We start from the raw sequence: 24,823 nt of genomic DNA on the forward strand, positions 1-24,823 counted from the left end.
TGGAGAAGGGAAGCGGGTGGGAGATAGCAGAGCTGATGGGTCATCAGCAATAGGAGATGGAGGACAAGCTGCAGTTTCACTCACACCTGACATAGATGGCACAGGTTCTGGTTCCTTGCTGGATTCAATTCTATCTACCCTCCTGAGAAAACAATCCAGTGATGTCTGGGTAGAAACTCTTTTTTTGTCATCATAGATGACAGGTAGCACTGGATTGCATTCTGAATGACTGCTGCAACCTTTGTGTACCTTTCTGTGTTCAGCTCCTGTGCCTGAAACCCGAACAGTGCTTCCTCAAATAAGAAAATCCCCATACCATTTCCTGCATCATGACCCTTGCCTGTTCTTCAGTTACTTCTTCCTCCTGTCGCTCCACTCAATTATTTTCACTTTTGTTTCCATCGTTATCACTTGGTGCTTCTTAGCAGTAACAGCTACATCACTGCTGCTTTTGCACTTGCTTTGGGACATCCTGGGCTTGAGATAAAGCTGCTGTACTACTGTGCGCTATACTGTACAGTAAAGCACAGCCACGTGTAGAGCATGCAGGCACGTGACAGTGTTTGCGAGACACGTGAACTGACGTACATGACTGAACATGCAAACACACGTTGACATCTTTGAAAGTTCAAAACTTGAATTTTCATATGTAGGGGACTTACTGTATTCACTTTCAGTATTTACAGTGACTTTTTTAAGAATAATTTTTATTTTCTTTTTTTCTTAATCAGGTAATTAGGGATTTAGATATAGTTTATTGTTAATATGTAAGTCTTTGGTCATTTTTAATTTACCCAGATGATGTTCCTGCTTTCTTTTTTTTCCCACTCCGAATGGCTTGCAGAATCTTAGTTCCCTGACCAGGGATTGAACCGGGACCCTGGCAGAGAAAGCACTGATCCTAACCACTGAACCACCAGGGAATTCCCACCACGTTTTAACAAAATTGACGTATAGTTGATTTACAAGGTTGTTTTCATTTCTGATGTATAGTGAAGTGATTCAGTTATACAATATATTCTTTTTCATATTCTTTTCCATTATGGTTTACTACAAGATATTGAATGTAGTTCCCTGTGCTATACCATGCTGCTAAGTCGCTTCAGTCGTGTCCGACTCTGTGCAACCCCACAGACAGCAGCCTACCAGGCTCCCCTGTCCCTGGGATTCTCCAGACAAGAAAACGAGTGGGTTGCCATTTCCTTCTCCAATGCATGAAAGTGAAAAGTGAAAATGAAGTCGCTCAGTCATGTCTGACCCTTAGCGACCCCATGGACTGCAGCCTACCAGGCTCCTCCGTCCATGGGATTTTCCAGGCAAGAGTACTGGAGTGGGGTGCCATTGCCTTCTCTGGTGCTATACCATAGGACCTTGTTATTTATATGTTTTATATGTAGTACTTGTGCGTCATCGCGGGCGGCTGCGATGGCGCACAAGCGCAGCCGAGAGGAGCTAACCCACGTCCGAGGTCAGGGGCAGAAGCCGGGAGGACCCCATGCCCGAGGGGTAGCGGCCCAGAGGAGCTACCCCACGTCCAAGGTCAGGGGCAGCGGCCGAGAGTGCCAGGCTGCGACAGCGCAGGAGCAGCCAAGAGGAGCTTCCCAGAGTCCAAGGTCAGGGGCTGCGGCTGGGAGGAGCTACCTCCGCCCGAGGCCAGGGGTGGCGGCTGGGAGGAGCTACCCCTTGCCCGAGGTCAGGGGCGGTGGCCGAGAGGAGTAACCCCAGTCCAAGGAGCGGTGGCTGCACAGGCGCGGGAGGGCCTAGAGGAGCTACTCACGTTCAAGGTCAGGAGGGGAGGCGGTGAGAAGATACCCCTCGTCCAGGGTAAGAGTCCGCGGCTGCACTTTACTGGAGTGGCCATGAAGAGATACCCCACGTCCAAGGTAAGAGAAACCCAAGTAAGACAGTAGGTGTTGCAAGAGGGCATCAGAGGGCAGACACACTGAAACCATAATCACAGAAAACTAGTCAATCTAATAACATGGACCACAGCCTTGTCTAACTCAGTGAAACTAAGCCATGCCCTGTGGGGCCACCCAAGATGGGCAGGTCATGGTGGAGAGGTCTGACTGAATGTGGTCCACTGGAGAAGGGAATGGCAAACCACTTCAGTGTTCTTGCCTTGAGAACCCCATGAACAGTATGAAAAGGCAAAATGATAGGATAATGAAAGAGGAACTCCCCAGGTCAGTAGGTGCCCAATATGCTACTGGAGATCAGTGGAGAAATAACTCCATAAAGAAGGGATGGAGCCAAAGCAAAAACAATACCCAGCTGTGTGATTGGTGATAGAGGCAAGGTCCAATGCTGTAAAGAGCAATATTGCATAGGAACCTGGAATGTCAGGTCCATGAATCAAGGCAAATTGGAAGTGGTCAAACAGGAGATGGCAAGAGTGAACATCAACATTCTAGAAATCAGCGAACTAAAATGGACTGGAATGGGTGAATTTAACTCAGATGACCATTATATCTACTACTGTGGGCAGGAATCCCTTAGAAGAAATGGAGTAGCCATCATGGTCACAGAAGAGTCCAAAATGCAGTACTTGGATGCAATCTCAAAAACGACAGAATGGTCTCTGTTCGTTTCCAAGGCAAACCATTCAGTATCACAGTAATCCAAGCCTGTGCCCCAACCAGTAACGCTGAAGAAGCTGAAGTTGAATGGTTCTATGAAGACCTACAAGACCTTTTAGAACTAACACCCCAAAAAGATGTTCTTTTCATTATAGGGGACTGGACTGCAAAAAAATTTGGCCTTGGAATACGGAATGAAGCAGGGCAAAGGCTAATAGAGTTTTGCCAAGAGAACACACTGGTCATAGCAAACACCGTCTTCCAACAACACAAGAGAAGACTCTACACATGGACATCACTAGATGGTCAACACCGAAATCAGATTGAATATATTCTTTGCAGCCAAAGATGGAGAAGCTCTATACAGTTAGCAGAAACAAGACTGGGAGCTGACTGTGGCTCAGATCATGAGCTCCTTATTGCCAAATTCGGACTTAAATTGAAGAAAGTAGGGAAAACCACTAGACCATTCAGGTATGACCTAAATCAAATCCCTTATGATTATACAGTGGAAGTGAGAAATAGATTTAAGGGACAACATCTGATAGAGTACCTGATGAACTATGGAATGAGGTTCGTGACATTGTACAGGAGACAGGGATCAAGATCATCCCCAAGGAAAAGAAATGCAAAAAAGCAAAATGGCTGTCTGGGGAGGCCTCACAAATAGCTGTGAAAAGAAGAGAAGCGAAAGCAGAGGAAAAAAGGAAAGATATAAGCATCTGAATGCAGAGTTCCAAAGAAGAGCAAGAAGAGATAAGAAAGCCTTCCTCAGCGATCAATGCAAAGAAATAGAGGAAAACAACAGAATGGGAAAGACTAGAGATCTCTTCAAGAAAATTAGAGATACCAAGGGAACATTTCATTCAAAGATGGGCTCAATAAAGGACAGAAATGGTATGGACCTAACAGAAGCAGAAGATATTAAGAAGAGCTGGCAAGAATACACAGAACTGTACAAAAAAGATCTTCATGACCAAGATAATCACGATGGTGTGATCACTCACCTAGAGCCAGACATTCTGGAATGTGAAGTCAAGTGGGCCTTAGAAAGCGTCACTACGAACAAAGCAAGTGGAGGTGATGGAATTCCAGTTGAGCTATTTCAAAGCCTGAAAGATGATGCTGTCAAAGTGCTGCACTAAATATGCCAGCAAATGTGCAAACTCAGCAGTGGCCACAGGACTGGAAAAGGTCAGTTTTCATTCCAATCCCAAAGAAAGGCAATGCCAAAGAATGCTCAAACTACCGCACAATTGCACTCATCTCACACTCTAGTAAAGTAATGCTCAAAATTCTCCAAGCCAAGCTTCAGCAATATGTGAACCGTGAACTTCCAGATGTTCAAGCTGGTTTTAGAAAAGGCAGAGGAACCAGAGATCAAATTGCCAACATCCGCTGGATCATGGAAAAAGCAATAGAGTTCCAGAAAAACATGTATTTCTGCTTTATTGACTATGCCAAAGCCTTTGACTGTGTGGATCACAATAAAGTGTGGAAAATTCTGAAAGAGATTGGAATACCAGACCACCTGACTGGCCTCCTGAGAAACCTATATGCAGGTCAGGAAGCAACAGTTAGAACTGGACATGGAACAACAGACTGGTTTCAAGTAGGAAAAGGAGTACGTCAAGGCTTATATTGTCACCCTGCTTATTTACCTTATATGCATCATGAGAAACGCTGGGCTGGAAGAAGCACAACCTGGAATCAAGATTGCCAGGAGAAATATCAGTAACCTCAGATATGCAGATGACACCATCCTTATGGTAGAAAGTGAAGAGGAACTAAAAAGCCTCTTGATGAAAGTGAAAGAGGAGAGTGAAAAAGTTGGCCTAAAGCTCAACATTCAGAAAACAAAGATCATGGCATTGGTCCCATCACTTCATAGCAAATAGATGGGGAAACAGTGTCAGACTTTATTTTTTGGGGCTCCAAAATCACTGCAGATGGTGACTGCAGCCATGAAATTCAGATCAGATCAGATCAGATCAGTCGCTCAGTCGTGTCTGACTCTTTGAGACCCTGTGAAATGCAGCACGCCAGGCCTCCCTGTCCGTCACCAACTCCCAGAGTTCACTCAGACTCAGGTCCATCGAGTCAGTGATGCAATCCAGCCATCTCATCCTCTGTCGTCCCCTTCTCCTCCTGCCCCCAATCCCTCCCAGCATCAGAGTCTTTTCCAATGAGTCAACTCTTCGCATGAGGTGGCCAAAGTACTGGAGTTTCAGCTTCAGCATCATTCTTTCCAAAGAAATCCCAGGGCTGATCTCCTTCAGAATGGACTGGTTGGATCTCCTTGCAGTCCAAGAGACTCTCAAGAGTCCTCTCGAACACCACAGTTCAAAAGCGTCAACTCTTCAGCACTCAGCCTTCTTCACAGTCCAACTCTCACATCCATACATGACCACAGTAAAAACCATAGCCTTGACTAGACGAACTTTTGTTGGCAAAGTAATGTCTCTGCTTTTGAATATGCTATCTAGGTTGGTCATAACTTTCCTTCCAAGGAGTAAGCGTCTTTTAATTTCATGGCTGCAGTCACCATCTGTAGTGATTTTGGAGCCCAGAAAAATAAAGTCTGACACTGTTTCCACTGTTTCCCCATCTATTTCCCATGAAGTGATGGGACCGGATGCCATGATCTTCGTTTTCTGAATGTTGAGCTTTAAGCCAACTTTTTCACTCTCCACTTTCACTTTCATCAAGAGGCTTTTTAGTTCCTCTTCACTTTCTGCCATAAGAGTGGTGTCATCTGCATATCTGAGGTTATTGATATTTCTCCCGGCAATCTTGATTCCAGCTTGTGTTTCTTCCAGTCCAGCGTTTCTCATGATGTATTCTGCATATAAGTTAAATAAACAGGATGACAATATACAGCCTTGATGAACTCCTTTTCCTATTTGGAACCAGTCTGTTGTTCCATGTCCAGTTCTAACTGTTGCTTCCTGACCTGCACACAGATTGCTCAAGAGGCAGATCAGGTGTTCTGGTATTCCCATCTCTTTCAGATTTTTCCACAGCCATGAAATTAAAAGACGCTTCCTCCTTGGAAGGAAAGTTATGACCAACCTAGATAGCATATTCAAAAGCAGAGACATTATTTTGCCAACAAAGGTCTGTCCAGTCAAGGCTGTGGTTTTTCCAGTAGTCATGTATGGATGTGAGAGTTGAACTGTGAAGAAAGCTGAGCGCCGACGAATTGATACTTTTGAACTGTGGTGTTGGAGAAGACTCTTGAGAGTCTCTTGGACTGCAAGAGATCCAACCAGTCCATTCTGAAGGAGATCAGCCCTGGGATTTCTTTGGAAGGACTGATGCTAAAGCTGAAACTCCAGTACTTTGGCCATCTCATGCGAAGAGTTGACTCATTGGAAAAGACTCGGATGCTGGGAGGGATTGGGGGCAGGAGGAAAAGGGGACGACAGAGGATGAGATGGCTGGATGGCATCACTGACTCCATGGACGTGAGTCTGAGTGAACTCCGGGAGTTGGTGATGGACAGGGTGCCTGGCGTGCTGCAATTCATGGGGTCGCAAAGAGTTGGACACGACTGAGTGACTGAACTGAACTGAACTGAACTGATATATAGTACTTTGTTTCTGCTAATCCCAACTTCCTAACTTATATTCCCTACTCTCTTTCCCCTTTAGTAACCATGAGCCTTTGAGTTTTCTATGTTTATTTTACGTTTAAATTTTTTGTTTATGGCTGTTCCTCATAACTTGCTGGATCTTAGTTCACTGACCAGGGATTTAATACACACCATTGGCAGTGAAAGCACGGAGTCCTAATTCTCTGGACTGCCAAGGAATTCCCAATTTGTGTCATATTTTAGATTCCACATATAAGTAATATCATATGATATTTGTTTTTCTTTTTTAAAAAAATGTTTATTAATTTATTTGGCCAGGTCTTGTGTGGCATATGGGATCTTCGATCTTCATCGTAACATGTAGGATCTAGTTCCCTGACCAGGGATCAAACCCAGGCCCCCTGCATTGGGAGTGGGGAGTCCTAGCCACTGGACCACCAGGGAAGTCCCTGGTATTTGTTTTTCTAGCTTACTTAATATGATCATCCCTAGGTCTCTCCATGTTTCTGCAAATGGCATTATTTCATTCCTTTTTATGGCTGGGAAGTTGCAGCGGCTTTATAGAACATAAATACCACTAACAATGAGACTCAACTCCATATGATTTGATTGACTTTTTAAAAAAATTATTCTGATTGTTGTGAGGAGCATGGTTTAGACCGAGAAGCAATTAGGAAGTTGGGAGACCAGCACACATGTAGTTTTTAAAGTCTCTACTAATTATGTTTAAAAGGTAAAAAGAAACAGATGAGATTAACTCTATTTAACCTAATATGCAAAATATTGGGCTTCCCAGGTGGCTCGGTGGTAAAGAATCCGCCTGCCAATGAAGGAGACACAAGAAATTCGATCCCTGGGTCAGGAGGATCCCATGGAGTAGGAGGAAATAGTATTCTTGCCTGGGAAATTCTATGGACAGAGGAGCCTGGTGGGCTACAGTGCATAGGGTTGCAAAGAGTTGGACATGACTGAGCACACACACACAACACAATGCAAAATGTTATTGTTTCAATATTTAATCAACATAAAAAATTATCAGTGAGATATTTTGCATTCTTATTTTTCTCACACCAAGTCTTCAAAATCCAGTGTATTTTATACTTATTTTACACATCTCAGATTGGTTCAGCTGCATCTCATAGGCTCAATAGCCACATGCAGCTTGTAGCTATTGTATGAGATAGTGCAGATATCAAACATTTATTCATTTACTCATTCAACCAAGCAAGATCTTGTTCCAGGCCTGGAAATACACAGAATGGAATAAAGCCCAGTCTCTGTTCTTGAAGTGCACAGTCCAGCTAGGGAGGCTAATATAGTAGTTTGTGTTGAAGACTGCAAGACCAAGTGCTTTGCGAAGTCAGGGAGGAAGCACTCAAATGGAGAAAGCTTCAGAGGAGGTAGACATTGAAGTTGGGATTTGACAGATGTGTGACAGATCCCCAGGTGGAAGAAGTGGGGAAGGGCACTCAGGCAGTGAGAACTGCTTCTGCAAAGTCCCAGAGAAGTGACGCCAAGAATCTCTGGAAAAATGCAAGCAGTTCTTCACAGGATATTAAATGGGAGGGTTCTGGTCAGGAAAGACTGGTCTTCTGGACCCGTCTATGGCAAGTAGCACTGATCCTGTTTGGTGGTAGTGGGGAATGGTGAGGATTTAAAGCTGAGTGATGTGACCAGATGTGTGCTTTGGACAGACCATCTGGCAGTGAGGAAGGGGCAGAGACTGGAGGCAGGAAGACCCATTAGGAAGGGAGAGGGCTCTAGAATGGATCCAGAGGGAAGAATTGTGGAGACTGAGAAGGGTCAGAGAGGAGGGAGGTCAAGGGTGGTCCAGAGCGTCCCGCGCAGTAGAAGAGTACAGGCAAACCTTACTATGCCAGAGGCTGGTGAGGATTTGCTGATGCTCCAGAGTCCACTAAACAGCAGAGGGAGACCCGGGTTTGATCCCTGGGTCGGGAAGATACCCTGGAGAAGGAAATGGCAACCCACTCCAGTATTCTTCCCTGGAGAATTCCATGGACAGAGGAGCCTGGCGGGCTACAATTCATAGCATCACAGAGTCTGACATGACTGAGCAACTAACACTTTCGCTTTCACCTTGAGCACCACTGAAAGCCTAAGTTTATTAAGACGGAACTGGGTTTAAGTCTTGGACTGTATAGCTGTGTGGCCTCATTCAAAGTACTTAATTTTTCCAACCACAGATGGGATTGAATATAAGACCAGCTTCGTGGGGCTGTTGTGAGGATGGACTGGCTTACTGCAGTTAGGCCACTTTGCATGGATCTTGGCACTTACTGACACTCGATACAAATGGAAGTGTTAGTATCTGCTGTCTTTACAATGCCCTGGGCCTCCATTCCTTCATGCACAAAAATGAAATTGGCATTTCCCCCTTGCTATTAAAGGAGTCAAGGAATAAATGAGGCAATTGAATTGTATCTGACTTAAAACTAAAGGCAAATGTTCATCAAAAGATTAAATATAGGGTTACTTGCAATTATGCCCCTAAGAATATACCCAAGAGAAAAGAAAAATACGTCCACACGAAAACCCATACACTAATGTCCATAGCATTTGTTCAAACTTATAGCATGAACGTTCATGTTCACTGTAGGCAAAAGAGTGGAAACAACCCATCAACTAATAGAGGGTTTCACTGATGGTCCAACAGCTAAGATTCTGTGCTCCCAGTGCAGGGCGCCTGGGTTCAGTCCCTGGTCAGGGAACTAGATCCCACGTGCCTCAACTAAAGAGTTTGCATGGTGCAACTAAGATCTGGTGCAGCCAAATAAATAAATATTTTTTTAAAAAATATACAAAAAGCAATGAGGACAGGATCACTTAAACCAATAAACAGCAAAAAAGCTTTCAGCCAGGAAAAAAATTCAGATACATAGAGAAGTGACAAGATGAGAATCATGAACTCTGATACACTCACCTTGTAGATTTATTCATTATTAACATGTTGCTACATCCGACCATCCCAGGAATTGGCAAGAGCTGTCATTAGCTGTCCTGCAGGATATCTGCCTGTCTCACCCTCTCCTGGGGAGCATTCACTTTCTGCAGACCCCTCCCTCCTCCCTAACACACCCAAATCTACCTCTTCTCCACCTGCCACTGACCACATACCTGAACTTCGAAGCCATCCGCCCTTTTAGTCCTGATTTTACCCTAACTGGGGCAGCTGGGATCCTAAAGGAAATCAGTCCTGAATATTCATCGGAAGGATAATTCTGAAGCTGATACTCCAATACTTTGGCCACTTCATGTGAAGAACTGACTCATTTGAAAAGACCCTGATGCTGAGAAAGATTGAAGGCAGGAGGAGAAGGGGACAACAGAGGATGAGATGGTTGGATGGCATCACCGACTCGATGGACATGAGTTTGAGTAATCCCCGGCAGTTGGTGATGGACAGGGAAGCCTGGCGTGCTGTAATCCATGGGTTTGCAAAGAGTTGGACACAACTGAGCGACTGAACTGAACTGGGGCAGCTGGAGTGCCTCAGGGCCAGCACACCTTCCGCCACGGGTGCCTTTCAGCCCCTGCCATTAGGTCATCCTGCCTCTAGACGAACCCCTGTAGGCCTTCAACTGGGTGGCCCATGGGATTCCAGATAACTTTCCTCAGCTTCCCAGGTTGTGCAGAAAATACCCCGTAGTGGGGAAAATCAGAGCGCTTCCATCCTCTCTGAACTACTGCCCTCTGCTGGCAAAACGGTGACACACGTGGGGAAGTGGCTTCCTCCCGTGGCCTGTCCTTCCTGACTTGGAGCCTGCATTATAGAACAAGGGGGCCAGGGTAGTGTTTGGCCTTCTTTGTTTAGTTCTCTTAGGCCAGAGCTAAAATTGAGCCCGATTCTGACACTGAGACCCAAAGGAAAGGTGAACATCTTAAGTATAGAGCTTGATGCATTTTCACGGACCTCACTCAAGACACAGAGCGTGACCTTTTCTCCCCAGCAGCCTCCCTGTGCCCTCGTCCACTCACTGTCACCCCTCAGGAGGAAGCCTCCAGTCCAGCTTCTATGAATAGATTCATGTTGCCTGTTTTTGTATCTTCTGTTACAGGTTGGAGGCAACTGGAGTGAACTGAGTACAGCTGTGTAATCTAACATTCCAGGTAAGGAGGGTTACCTGGAGGGTTCGGCTCGTTGGAGCAGAGCCTGAGACCCTGTGGGTGCCTCTCTCCTCCCACAGTCCTCCGCGTCCTCCTTACCACCCGGCCTCCACCCACCAGGCTGACGCACACTGGCTTGAAAGCCTCAAACACAATCTTGTGATCATTCTGAGAGACACAACTAACAGCACTGAGGACTTCCTTTGCACCAGGTACCACGCTAAGCTCTTTTGGCCACAACACACGGCTTGTGGGATCTTAGTTGCCTGACTAGGGATCGAACCTGGGCCCCCTGCCTTGGAAGATCAGAGTCTTTTTTTTTTTTAAGATGTATTTATTTTTTTGGTAAATTTTTTGGCTGTGGTGGGTCTTCGTGCACAAAATTTCTCCAGTTGTGGGGAAGGGGGGCTACTGTTCGTTGTGGTGCTCAGGCTTCTCTTGTCGTGGAGCGTGGGCTCTAGGCATGCAGGCTGCAGCTTCCTGGCTCAGGAGCACTGGCTGAGTAGTCGTGGCACACTGGTTTTGTTGCTCCACAGCATGTGGGTTCTTCCCAGACCAGGGATCGAACTGATGTCCCTTGCATTGCAAGGTGGATTCTTAGCCACCAGACCACCAGGGAAGTCCCCAGGCTAAGCTCTTTAGCACATTCCTCCCTCCATACTTGTAAGGATCCTGTGCGAGTTTACCTAAGTTGAGCAGAGAGGTGGTGTACTCGGAGTTTCGGAGCCAGTGGCCGGCAGAGCCAGCTCCTATGGCTCTAGGCTGATCCCCCAGCACCCTTGCCTCCCTCCACAGGTAACGAGAGCCAGCACAAAGGGGCGAGAGAGGAAGCCGTCAGACGCAGGCCCACGCTTTGCACAGGACAGGAGGGGAACCCGCCACCCCTGCGGGAGCCACACTGTTGGATGATTGATTTGTTTGAATCGTTGCAGGTTCCCAGATCTTTGACACAGATAAGAACAGGGTGCAGCATGATGCACTCCCACAAACCAAACATGCCAATGGGCCCACCTCCCAGCGACCTGACTTGCACTCCCTTCCAAGCACAAGGTCACCCTGGGGTCACCATGCTCCTGATTTGTAGCAGCAAAGATTAGCTTTCTTCCTTTCTGTAGTTTTTATAGAATGGATTCATGTAGTATGAACTCTTGACTGTGGCTTCTTTGGCTCAGTCTTGCACCCATGAGTCATCCATATTGCTGTACACAGTTGTCGTGTTCATTCTCACAGTCGTGTGATGGTCCATTGTGTGAATAGACCGAAGTTTGTCTGTTTTGCTGCTCATGGGCATCCAGGTAATTCCCAGGTGGGAATTTTTGGCTATTCTCATAGTGCTGTCACAAGCTTTCCAGTGCATGGCATGAGCATAATTCTGTCAGGTGCCCAGTGAAGGGGAGAGGCTGGGTCATAGGGTGCTCCTTTGTTCAGCTTTGTAGATCCTGGCACAAGGTTTCCCAAAGTCCTTCTGCCAACGTACACTCCCCCAGAGCATCAGGGTTCTGCTGGTCATATCCTCGAGAACACTTGGTATTGCCAGACCTTCGAATCTAAATGCTAAAGATCCTAAATGGACACATGAATGATTTCAATGTTAACATCTATTTTGTTACATTTCTGTCATTAGTATGGCCCATGGGAGCTAACAGCTCTTTTTCACATGTCATCCGCTTTGCATCTGTCATCCAGTTTAGCAAGCACCCACCTGTCTACTCTGGTAGTGGGTGTGTGTGTGTGCTCAGTCGTGTCCCACTCTTTGCCACCCCATGGACTGTATCCCATCAGGCTCCTCTGCCCATGGAACTTCCCAGACAAGAATATGGAGCAAATTGCCATTTCCTCCTCCAGGGGATCTTCCCGACCCAGGGATCGAACCCACATCTCTTATGTCTCTTGAACTGGCAGGCAAACTCTTTACCACTAGCGCTCTGGGCCTCAGTTTCTTTATCTGTCGAATAGCTAGCTGGCCATTTGTTGAAAACCATGCTAGGCATTTAATAAATACCATTTGATTCCTTTAGTAACCCTTCTTTTATATTGCTGTTCCACTGCCCAGCCCCAGCCCCATCCACTGGACGGATGAGGAAACCAAGGCTCAAACCCAGGGGGAAGTTAAAGGCTTACCCAAGTTCACCCGGCCATCTGACTCCCTGATTCATCCCCTGTGTTGATCCCAGGCTAAGACACAGAGAACAGGCCCTGGTGCAAGGAAGTGACTGCTCATTTTTATGACCAGGGAAGCTCACAGGGCAGATCTCGAGTTCAGTCCTCTGATTGCCAACCTTCTGATCCAGTGGCTCCTCTATCACACTGTGTCCCAGTCCCTCTCCTCAAAGGTTTGGTCTCTGGCAATGCAGAGAGTTGGGAGAGCAAGAATAGAAGCCTTAAGAAGATAACAGCAAATTACTGATGCTTGATTAAAGGGGACAAGAGCTGGTTTTACTAGAAGGAAGAAATGGCAACCCACTCCAGTACTCTTGCCTGGAGAATCCCATGGATGGAGGAGCCTGGTAGGCTACAGACTAAGGGGTCGCGAAGAGTCAGACACGACTGAGCAACTTCAGTTTCAGTTTCTTTTCCAGTGTTTGGAGTCCGCCTGCCAATGCAGGGGACAAAGGTTTGATCCCTGGCCCAGGAAGATCCCACAGGCTGCCGAGCAACTAAGCCATGCACCACAACTACTGAGCCCTTGCACCGGAACTAGAGAGTCTGTGGTGCTGGAAAGATCCCGCGTGACACAACAAACAGCTAAAGTCCCCCAACTAAGACCCACTGAGCCAAATAAATAAAAATATTATAAAAGAAGACATACAGATGGCTAACAACATGCATGTGGAAAGATGCTCAACATCCCTAATTGTTGTTGTTCAGTAGCCAAGTCCTGTCTGACTCTCTCAGACCCCATGAATAGCAGCACTGCCAGGCTTCTCTGTCCTTCACTGTCTCCCTGAGTTTGCTCATTAGGGAAATACAAAGTCAAAACTGCGATGAGATATTACCTCTCATGTATCAGAATGGCTGGGCTTCCCAGGTGGCTCTAGTGGTAAAGAACCCGCCTGCCAACGCAGGAGACACAGGAGATGCACTTTCGATCCCTGGGTTGGGAACATGCCCTGGAGGGAAAGCATGACAACCCACTCCAGTATTCCTGCCTAGAGAACCCCATGGAGAGAGGAGCCTGGCAGGCTGCAGTCCATGGGGTCGCAAAGAGTCGGGGATGACTGAAGCGACTCAGCAGCAGCAGCACTAGAATGGTTATAAACAGAAAAGCAGAAAATGGCACGTTGTGGTGTGGATGCAGAGAAATCAGAACCTTTGTGTATTTCTGCTGGGGATGTAAGATGATGCACCACAGTATGGCAGTTCCTCAAAAAATTAGCCGTGCAATTACTATATGACTCAGCACCTCCATTTTTGGGTATATACCCAGGAGAAGTGAAAGCAGAAACTTAAACAGGTATTTCAAATACACCGATGGTCACAGAAGCATTAATCACTATAGCCAAAATATGAAAACAGCCCAAGTGTCTGTTGTCCATCAGGGGATGGGTGGATAAGCAATGTGTGGCTTACATATACGGTGGAATATTATTCAGCCTTAAGAAGGAAGGAGGGTGTTCCCTGGTGGCTCCGTGGTAAAGAATCCACCTGCCAATGCAGGAAATACAGGTTCGATCCCTGATCCAAGAAGACCCCAAATGCCACAGAGCAACTCAGCCTGTGCACCACAACTATCGAGCCCGTGTTCTAGAGCCCTCGAGCCACAACTTCTGGGCCCACGTGCCTCAACTGCTGAAGCCCGCGGGTCCCAGAGCCCGTGCTCCACAACAAGAGAAGCCACCCCAGTGAGAAGCCCGCATCCCATGGCGACAGGGAGCCGCCCCTGCTCGCCACAGCTAGAGCAAAGCTTGTGAAGCAACACAGACCCAGCACAGCCAGAAATTCATTCATTCATTAATTTTTTAAAAAGAAGGAAGGAAATTCTGACACATGCTACCCGTCTGGATAAACCTTGAGGACTTTATTATGCTCAGTGAAATAAGCCAGTGACAAAAGAACAGATACTGTATGAAGTACCTCGATTGCTCAGACTGACAGATACAGCAAGTAAAAGGGTAGTTGCCAGGGCCTTGAGAAGAAAAGATGAGGAGTTACTTGATTGTTTACTGGGGGTAGAGTTACATTTGGGAGGACGAGAAAAGTTCTAGAGACTGATGTTGGAAACGATGGTCACACGACAGTGTGAAGGTACTTAATGCCACTGAAAGTGAAAGTCGTTCAGTCGTGTCGAACTCTTTGCGACCCCATGGACGATACAGTCCGTGGAATTCTCCAGGCAAGAATACTGGAGCGCATAGCCGTTCCCTTCTCCAGGGGATCTTCCCAACCCAGGGATTGAACCCAGGTCTCCCACATTGCAGGGGGATTCTTTACCAGCTGAGCCACCAGGGAACTGTGTACTTAAAATGCTAAGTTTAATGTTATGTGTATTTTATCACAATTGAAAAAAAAAGAAAAAATTAATGTGCTGTAATCAGAGAACAGAGAGAGCTGCTATGTGTGGAGGCCAAAGAGGTAAGCGTAGGGAGAACTCCCTGGTGGTTTAGTGATTAGGACTAACCACGCTTCTACTGCAGGGGGTACAGGTTCGATCCCTGGTCGGGGGACTAAGATCCCTCATGCCACGTGGTGTGGCAAAAAAGAAAAGAGGCTTGAATCCAGCCTTGAACCCTGTGGACCAGTGGTCCCCAACCTTTTTAGCACCAGGGACCAGTTTCATGGAAGACAATATTTCCATGGACGGGGTAGTAGGTCAGGGATGGTTTGGGGCTAATTCAAGCATTACATTTATTTTACACTTTATTTCTGTCATTATTACTTCAGCTCCACCTCAGATCATCAGGCATGGGATCCTGGAGGTCGAGGGGACTGTGTCAAGTGCTTTGGTCTTTGTCCTAAGCACAGGACTGCAGGGCTGGCCACGGACAAGGAGGGAAGTGGATGGAACTGGGAGATATTGAGGAAGGAACGTCAGCAGGGCTTGATGAAGGGTGTGAGCTGGATGGTTGGCAGGGTGCAGGGAGGGGATTGCATCTGGAAGGCCTCTGGGCTCCTCCCTCACATCCTGGGAAGCCTCTCTGCGGTATTGCTAAGAGAGCTGGACTGTGCCTTGTCCAAGCCCCAGTGCACAAATGTGCACTCATATTTTACCTCCCCCAGGCAGATATGTGGACCCTGCAGCCCCTGCTCCCCGCTCGACACGCTTTTCTGCATCAGGGCATCCTGAGACCCAGCAAGTGCAGACTCGGATCGGCTGTGGCCTCCCCTGGACACCCAGCTGCCCCTCACCACCAGGTTCCACTTGTAGTTTCCTTATGTTCAGCCAGCCTCACAAATGAGCACTTCAGACCAGTTGGAGGTTCTTAGTTGCAAGCAACAGAAACTGACTCACATTACGTAAGCAGAAAAAGGTTTGATTGGAAGGTCACGGTCACTTATGAACCTATGTTCCTGGCTGGGAACCCACCTTGAATGAGAACCAGGAAGCTGGGCCTGGCCAAGATGCCACCCCAGACAGCCTGGCGAGGAAGCTCAGCCTGCCATTACCCGGTGACCCAGCCACTGGACCTTCACCTACAGTGCAGTGTCCCTGAACAGAATCCCTTTCCCTGTCCATTGGCCCTTCATCCTGGTGAGACGAGGAGGAGATGAAAAAGCTGAGGCTCAGGGAGGTGAGTGGCCTCCCAACGTGGTTAGGAGGGGCAGAGTCACTGCAATCCCACAGACCATCCCAGATCAGTGCTTAGCCCACAGCTTCCTGTGGGTTAGGCCGGAGCCGATTTACATTGAAAGAGGTTTTTTAAAACATTGGGATCGTGGACTTCCCTGGTGGTCCAGTGGGAAAGAATCTGCCTGCCAATGCAGGGGACATGGGTTCAATCCCTGGTCCAGGAAGATTCCACATGCTGAGGGGCAACTAAGCCCATGTACCGCAACGACTGAAGCCCACAGCACCTGGAGCCTGTGCTCCACAGGCAGTGAGAAGCCAGGGCATAGCAACTAGAGAAAGCCTGCGGGCAGCAATGAACACCCAGTGCAGCAAAAAATTTAAAAAATAAGTAAATATTAAATGAAACATTGGTCTCAAAATTCAGAACCAGAGACAGCAGTTGCCTTGTTGATTTCTCCCATCTAACTACAAAATAGACCTCGGTGGGTGGAGTGGAATCTCCAGAGCTTTTTTTTTTCTTTTGCTGCACCCTGCGACTTGCAGGATCTCAGTTTTTTTACCAGGGGCTGAACCTGGGCCATGGCAGTGAAAGCCCTGAATCCTAATCACTAGGCCACCAGGGAAGTCCCAGACCTTCAGCTTCTGAGTAGGGGGCAGCTCGCCTGCACCTGTCCTGAGATCCCCCACCTTCCCCCCACCCCTAATAAGCAGAATGTCCAGATACCCGGCAGCCAGAAAGTGCAGACGTTCATCACAAGCTCTAATCCTCCACCAGTGACCCAAGTCTTTCCTCCTTTGGGTTCTTTCCAGAGCAAGAGAAGAAAGGAACACTATAGATAAGACTAGTTACCATTCTTGTCTGTTTATCCAGTGAGAAAAATGGTTTGTCTGGGCAAAGCAGAAGAACTTTACAGAACTGATTTAATCATTGACCTCAATTTATTTGGGAGGAAAAAAATGTTCCTGTTTGATTCCCATCATATTGATTGGCTTCTGGCTCTGACCAGCCACTCAGAGAATGTCTCAGTGAGAAGTCTTTACCAAAATTGTCTGAGTTAGGGTTCTGCCACCAAAACGGAGTGGTGCCAGCTCACAGCGGCTATCTGCTGACCTAAGGGTAGTGTCCCTCTCGGGTAGGGTCCCTGGGGACAGCAGACCCTCCAGAAAGCTGAGAGCACCCTGTGAAGTGGCCTCTTCCCCACCAGCAGCCATGTCTTTGAGTCTTTCATTTTTAAAACAAATGTTACATTTTCAGACCAAAAATGACACGATTTTTAAAACATTTTATTGATGTATAGTTGATCTACAATGTTGTGCTGATTTCTGCAGTACAGCAAAGTGATTCGGTTATACATATGCACAGTGTTCTTTTTCGTATTCTTTTCCATTCTGGTTTATCACAGGATGTCGAGTATAGTTCCCTGTGCTCTACAGTAGGACTTGTTTATCCATCCTACATAGAGCAGTTTGCATCTGCTAATCCCAAATGCCCAGTCCTTCCCTCCGCCACCACCCTCTTCGAAAACCACCAGTCTGTTCCCTATGTCTGTGAGTCTGTCTGTTTTGTCAGTAAGTTCAATTGTGTCGTATTTTAGATTCTACGTATGAATGATATCATATGGTATTTAACTTACTTCACTTAGTAATCTCTAGATCCATCCATGTTATTACAAATGGCATTATTTCATTCTTTCGGGGCTGAGTAATATTCCATTGTATATATGTACCTCAGCCTGTTCATCCATGCATCTTTCAGTGGATATTTAGGCTGTTTCCGTGTCTTGACTGTTGTGAATAGTGTTGCTATGAACATAGGGGTGCATGTATCTTTTCAGATTATAGTTTTGTCCAGATATATGCCCAGGAGCGGAATTGCTAGATCATTTGGCAACTTTATTTTTCATTTTTTGAGGAACCTCCGCACTGTTTGCCAAGTGGCTGTATCAGCTTACATTCCCACCAGCAGTGTATGAGAGTTCTATTTTCTCCACACCCTCTTCATTTATTATTTGTAGACTTTTTGACGTTAGCCATTTTGTCCAGTGTGGTACCTCATTGTGGTTTTAATTTAGAATTCTCTAATAATTAGCAATGTTGAGCATCTTTTCATTGTGCCTAGTGGACATTTGTACGTCTTCTTTGGAAAAATGTCTATTTAGGTATTCTGCCCATTTTTCACTTGGGTTGGTTTTTTGTTCTTGAGTTGTGTAAGCTATTTGTATGTTTTGGAAATTAAGCCATTGTCGGTTGCATTATTTTCAAATATTTTCTCCCAGTCCATAGGTTGTCTTTTCCTTTTGTTTATGGTTTCCTTTACTGTGCAAAAGTTTGTAAGTTTGATTAGGTCCCATTTGTATATTTTTGTTTTTATTTCTATTGCTTTGGGAGACTGACCTAAGAAAACATCGCTGTGATTTATGTCAGAGAATGTTTTGCCCATGTTCTCTTCTAGGAATTTTATGGTGAATGACATGATTTTTATTTTATTGTCAATATTCATTATTTATTTGGCTGTGCCAGGTCTTAGTTGCAGCAGGATCTTTGATCTCCATTGTGGCTTGCAGGGTCTTTAGTTGTAGTACAGGAGTTTTAGTTATGGCAGGTGAACTCTCAGGTGGGCTTGTCTGAATAATTTCACGGGCTGGTAGGGAATTGAGGACCCTCAGGTTGAGGGTGGGCTGGAGTGCAGCTGGTCTGACTCAAGGGGGATCTATCACGGTGAGGGGGTGCTTTCCTGCTGAGTGGAGATATGTCTGATGAGAGCAGGGGAAACCAAGGGAGCCTGTGAGACCAAGGATGTCAAGGTAACTAGCACCTGAACTGTTAGTCTACGGGGAGTTCCCTGGTGGTCCAGCAGTTAGGATTCGGTGCTTTCACTGCCATGGCCCAGGTTCAATCCCTGGTTGGAGGACTGAGATCCCATCAGCTGCACACATGGCCAAAATAAATGGAAATCTTGGTCTAACCTCACAGTGGGGACCCCTGGGGCATCTCACAGGAGGGCTAAGGCAGAAGGACTTGTTCTGGGACTCAGCCCTTGTCGGGCGATGTGGGGAGTGTTGTGATGCGGTTGGGAAGCAGGAGTTCTGTGACTGGTGTTCTAACCAGTCTTACTGTGAAGGCTAGAGGGACAAAGCCAGTCTAACGGTCTAACTGGTTGAGAAGTAGCCACTCAGCTCAGCCAGGACAGGGGCCGTGTGGTTGTTACTGAGCCCAAGGTCTTTCTGCTCAGTAAATCGGGAGCTGAGTTGTTGGAACAAGGAATGATGACTTAAATTGGAAACCTAGCAGACAGAGGGCCTTCCCAGGTGGTGCCAGTGCTATAGAACCTGCCTGCCAATGCAGGAGACATAAGAGATGCAGGTTTGATCCCTGGGTCGCGAAGATGCTGGAGGAGGGCATGGCAACCCACTCCAGTGTTCTTGCCTTAGAGAATCCCATGGACAGAGGAGCCTGATGGGCTACAGCCCATAGGGTTGCAAAGCATTGGACACAACTGAGCGAATGAGCACATGCAGCAGACTGAGAAGATGGCAGACTGGTGTCTCAAAAACACCATCTTCCCTCAGTGGAAATCCGGCTCCTGTTTATACAGGAGGGGGTGGGGCCCACTGTGGCACCGACCAGTGGCTGAGCAGGACCACTAATGGCTGCTGGTGGACAGTCGCTCAATATCGGGTAGCTTACTTGGGGGAGGGGCCCACTGCAGCACCAACCAATGGCTGAGCAGGGCTGCTGGGGTGGCTCAAGCCTGGTGGGTATTACACCCTGAGCAGAAAGGTGCTGCACCAAAAAGAGGCCAGGTCTGAAGAAGTACCAGCCAGATATTGTGGTGGCCACTCGGAGGCAGCTGAACCCACCATTACTGGGACCTCCGTCTGAGGTGGCAGGCGCCATGGGCTCAGCCCGATGCTGGCTTCAAGGGTCACTGATGAGGTGGCCTGGGAGCTGGAGTCCCCAGAGTGCAGCTCCTGCCTGCCTGTTTATGCAGTGGGTGGAGGGGGGGAAGGTCCGGTGGGCTGGGCGAGGCCGGCCCTGTGAGGAGAGGTTCAGTGGAGCGGCCCCTGGCTTAAGGGCGTGTGGCTCCTGCCATAGAGGGAGGAGGCCTCCCTCGGGTTGGGACCGGGAGGCCGCTGTTACACATGGTCATGTTTGTAGTTTGGACGACTTTCTGTTCTTGTCTGAGTTCAGGCATGACCGGGACTGGTCTTGTTGGGTCTTGAGCTTATCACGGGGCACAGCAGCCTTGTCAGTCAGGGCTCCTGGGAAGTTACCATCACAGGAGTGAACTCCCGCCTAGCAGGGCCAGTTCCCCGTCCAAGCTGCCTCTCTCCTCTTTTGCACCCCCTTGTAGCTGAGGGTGGCTGAAGTGAACCCCAGGATGCTCATCTCAGTACCTAGAGAGAAGCATGCGGGGCAGGAGGTCATTAGCTGGACTGTGTGTGGTTAGACCTCCTGCTTTTGTACACGTGAGCTGTCCAGTCCTCTCACTGAGCAGGCCCTGCACTTCAGGCTTTGGACAGCGGACATCACCCGCCACAACGCAAGTGGTTGTCAGAAACAAAATGGGCTGTTGGTTCTAGTACCAGATCCTGAAGATAGAGACCTTGATTGCCAAACCCAGACCATGAAAACCACCCCAGAGTGAGGCTGGTCTTTCCCTAGAGACTCTATTGACTTTTTTGGAGGCCCGTCATGAACTGCATACTTGATCGATGGTTTATGTGAAATTTACATTGATGCTACAAAAAGTGTCTGCTCCAACATGAATTCTCTTCAGTTACACAAGGAGAAATTCAGGGCTTGCTTCGGTATCTGCTAGTGAACTGACATTTACTCAGTTTGTTGGGCTCCCAGAGCAGGAACCTAGGGTTTCCTAACTCCAAGGAGGAGCCCTGATTCTAGAGGCTTCCGAGAAGTGAGTTGCTTCTCTGTCACCCCTCTGCCTGCTTCCCAGAAGGGGTCATCGGCTCTTACATAACTGAAGGACTTGAATTAAGTCAGCCTGGGGACTTCCCTGGAGGTCCAGTGGTTAAGAATCTGCCTCCAAAAGCAGGGGACACAGGTTCCATCCCGGGTCAGGGAACCGAGATCCCACATGCCACAAGGGCAACTAAGCCTGCCCGCCACAACTACCAAACCTCCGTATCTCAACTGGAGAGAAGCCCCAAGCGACTCAGCATGCACAGCGTATTTATAAAAGACGGCCCATGGGTCTGTCGGAACATTCCTCAGTGACTAACTGAGCAGCTACTCTGCCCACCCTAGGCTCTCGGAAGCTCACCCATTCGCCCACGTTCTCTGGTGTCCTAGCAACTGGAAAGTGATCTGAGCTCCGACCAGGGCAGAAGCCATTCTCTCCCTGACCACTGTGACTTGCAGGCTCCCCAGGAGCCTGAGTACCTGTCCGTGCCACCCAAGGGCCCACTGAAAGCCACCATTTGTCCCCATGCATGCCCAGAAGGCCGGCTGGGGCCAGCCCATGACCCTAGCAAAATGAGCTTCTCACTCAAGTTCTCGGAGCTGGTCAACATCGCCATCCCGCAGTGCGGGGTGGTGAACTTCAAGGCCCTGCACTTCCTGCTCCATGGCATCCTGGAGCACATCCACATGGCGGAGCTCGAGAAGGACCTTTCAGGGGATGAGGACTTCCTCCAAGCCTCTGTGTCAGTCACATTCCCGTCACGGGAAGGGGACGCCCAACCCACCCTCAGCCCCCTGAAGAGGCTCGGCAACATCTTCGACCACCTGGTGAGCCGCGTGGACATGCTGGAGAGCCAGCTGGCCGCGCTGAGGGACATGCCGTCCACTGCCCAGCTGGTGGAGAGCAGCCAGGGCACCAGGCAGCCCGCCCAGGAGCTGTGGAACCTGATCAGGCTCCGGAAGAAGGTGGAGGGCAACGAGGAGGCTGTGGCCAAGGTAAGCCACCCAGCCTCCAGACACGGCCCTTCACCTTGACTCTCCTGCCCGGCGTTCAGCCCTGCCCGCCCCCCATCACCCCCGATGAGAGGCCCTTCCCTTAAACGGGGAGGGATTCGGCTTTGGTCTCAGGTGGAACCTTGAGTTTGCAACTTGAGTGGCCAGGTTTGCATCCTTCATCAGTAAGAAGGCCACAGTGTCTGGAGGGGGCGCATACACAGAGACAGAAAGCTGATGAGTGGCTGCCAGGGGCTGGAGGGAGCAGGGGTGGGAGGAACTGCCTAGTGGTTACGGGGCTTCCTTTTGGGGGTGATAATGAGGTTTTGGAACCACATAGAGCTGGCGTTTGTACTGCATTGTGAATGCCCTAAATGCATTCACTGAACCATACACTTTCAAATGGTATGTTATGTGAATCTCACATCAGTGGAAAAAAAATAATAATCGAAGACCTATAAGATCTGCAGGTGAAGAAACTAAAGTGTTAGTTGCTTAGTCATATCTGACTCTTTGCGACCCCATGGACTGTAGCCCCCAGGCTCCTCTGTCCACAGGATTTTCCAGGCAAGAATACTGGAGTGGGTTGCCATTTCCTTCTCTGGGGATCTTCCCAACCCAGGGATCAAACCCTGGTCTCCTGAATCACTGGCGGATTCTTTACCATCTGAGCCCCCTGGGAAGCATAGGACCTACAGGCGAGGAAACTGATAGCCAGAAACGTTCATGGATTGGCTGAGGGTGCAGAGCCCGTGACGGTGGAACAGGCAGTGAGCCGAGGCCTCCTGTTTCAGGACCCACCTTGGACCACTCGCTCGCCTGCCCCCCACGCCGCACAGTTATCCATCTGGAGCTGTAGCCTCAGGGAAGAGTTGGATCTTGGGGAATAAATACCCTGGCTCCTCTCTCCTGCCTTCCTCCCATGGCCACACAGCAGGGCCAGAAGTCAGAGCACCCCGGGGTGTGGAGGGCACAGCTTGCTGGCAGCTCCTGGGGGCACTGAGTGGGGGCAGAGGATGGGTGTGCGGGGGTGCCAGAGGACATCCATCACACGGAGGGACCATTTCACGACGTCTTAGGTTAACTCTCTTGTGTTTAAATTTATTTTTATTTTTAAAATATTTTTATTTGTTTGGCAGCTCGGGTCTTAGTTGCGGCATGTGGGATCTAGTCCCCTGTAACCCAGAGATGGAACCTGGGCCCCCTGCATAGGGAGCATGGAGTCTTAGCCACTGGACCACCAGGAAACTCCCCAACACTCTTCTATTTTAAATTGAGGTGCAAGTCATGTAGCATAAAGCGAACAACCACGTGGCATTTTGGCTCATTGATAATGTAATATGAGCACCACCCCCGCCCCCTTCTAAACTGTTTCCGTGGCTCCAAAAGGAACCCTGTGTCCATGTCTCTTCCCCACCCCCCTACAAGACCCACCTGCTCTCTGGCTCTGAAGATTTACCAGATCTGGGCATTTTGCATAAATGGAATCGTGCAATATGTGGCCTTTTGTGTCTGGCTTCTCTCTCTGAGCACCAGATTTCCCAGGTTCACCCACATTGTAGCCTGGGTCTGTGCTTCACCCCCTTTTATGGCTGAATAGTATTTTGTTGTAGGGACAGACAACATCGGGTTTAACCACTCAGCTGTTGACGGGCATTTGGGTTGAGACTTTTTCTAAACAAAGGAGTGTATACTTTGAAGGACGCAGGGGTTTCTCAGCAGCAGCAAAAAAGGAAGAAAGTAGGTGGGCGGGCCTGATAGGGTGAAAGCCTTCACTTCAACCTACATCTTGAATATGGCTTTAACACGTCTCAGCTTCCAGCCACCAGTCTCCAGGTTTTCTGATTATAATTTTTAGGTAAGAGAATGAGACAGCATACCTGGGGTCAGACGTCCACTCCTAGCCGGACAGGCAGGGTGGTGCCTAAGAATTAGAGCCCCCCGGGGCCTGTTCCCGCTGCCTCGACTAGCAGGCACCCCAGACGGTATCCACACACAGGGGCCACCAGGCTTTACGTTTAAGCTGAGAAAGGTGGGAGCCCCGGTGCCAGGGTTTTGTAGAGATATCAGACAAGCCTAACTCCCTTCCTAGAACCCAGAGTCGCTGGGCCACAAGGAGGACAGGCCAGAGTCCACCAGTCTGACTTTTCTGGGTCTCATGCCCCTTCTCCTCATTTCCCTTTCGCCCTAGCTCCCCGACTGGGCCCATCCCCGGGGGAGTGATCTTGAGAATAAGAGCTCACTGCGTGCCAGGTGAGCCAGGCGCTACATCTGTTCCTCCGTCAATCTTCTTAGCGACTCTTAAGAGGCAGGTGCTGTCATTATCCTGAGCTTACACATGAGGAAACGGAGGTGCAGAGAGGTCAGGGTTACAAAACGGGGAGCCAGACTCAGCCTGTGCTGAGTGGGCAAGCGGAAGGCATAGGAATGTGGACGCTGAGATGCCCTGCCACTTATCACCCGGAAGGGTGAGGGGCGGCCGTGGCTTCCTCCTTCCAAGATTGTTACAACAATTAAGCAAGATAAACCGTGGGAACTGCTCAGCACAGAGCTGGATGTCTGTTCTGGCCAAGGTGGCCTGATGAGATGAGGGCAAAGCGGCTCAGTGTGAACCGTAAATCCCCGTGCTCAGTGAGAGCCTCTGGGCACAGAGGACCGCGCTGTGCATGACTCTGTTCACAGGCAATCTGCCCAGAATAGGCCAGTCCGTAGTGACAGAAAGTGGCGGTTGCCAGGGGCTGGGGGTTGAGTCCTGGTGGGAACGGGCTTTCTTTTGGAGGTGATGAAAACGTTCTGGAACACTAAACAGTGGTGATGGTCATACACACTCGTGAATGTGCCGAACGCTGCCAAATTGTGCACTTTAGAATTGCTTTGTGT

The 24,823-nt window shown here is 48.4% G+C and overlaps 1 protein-coding gene across 7 annotated transcripts in view; it reads left to right on the forward strand.

Moving 5' to 3' along the window:
* C25H16orf96 (chromosome 25 C16orf96 homolog) overlaps nt 1–24,823 on the forward strand; it is a 59,541-nt gene that overhangs the window by 1,848 nt on the left and 32,870 nt on the right. For 3 of the 7 annotated variants that reach the window (XM_059881678.1, XM_059881679.1, XM_015460289.3), the window contains exon 1: nt 19,420–21,946. In XM_059881678.1, coding sequence (XP_059737661.1) covers nt 21,524–21,946 — 423 coding nt within the window. In that variant the 5' untranslated portion in view covers nt 19,420–21,523. Of the gene's footprint in view, nt 1–10,250; nt 10,303–19,416; nt 21,947–24,823 lie in introns of those variants that run through there. The other 4 variants (XM_059881680.1, XM_024985191.2, XM_059881677.1 and 1 more) reach the window with 4 other exon arrangements.

The sequence above is a fragment of the Bos taurus genome, chromosome 25 (genome assembly GCF_002263795.3).
Source record: "Bos taurus isolate L1 Dominette 01449 registration number 42190680 breed Hereford chromosome 25, ARS-UCD2.0, whole genome shotgun sequence".
NCBI lineage: Eukaryota > Metazoa > Chordata > Mammalia > Artiodactyla > Bovidae > Bos > Bos taurus.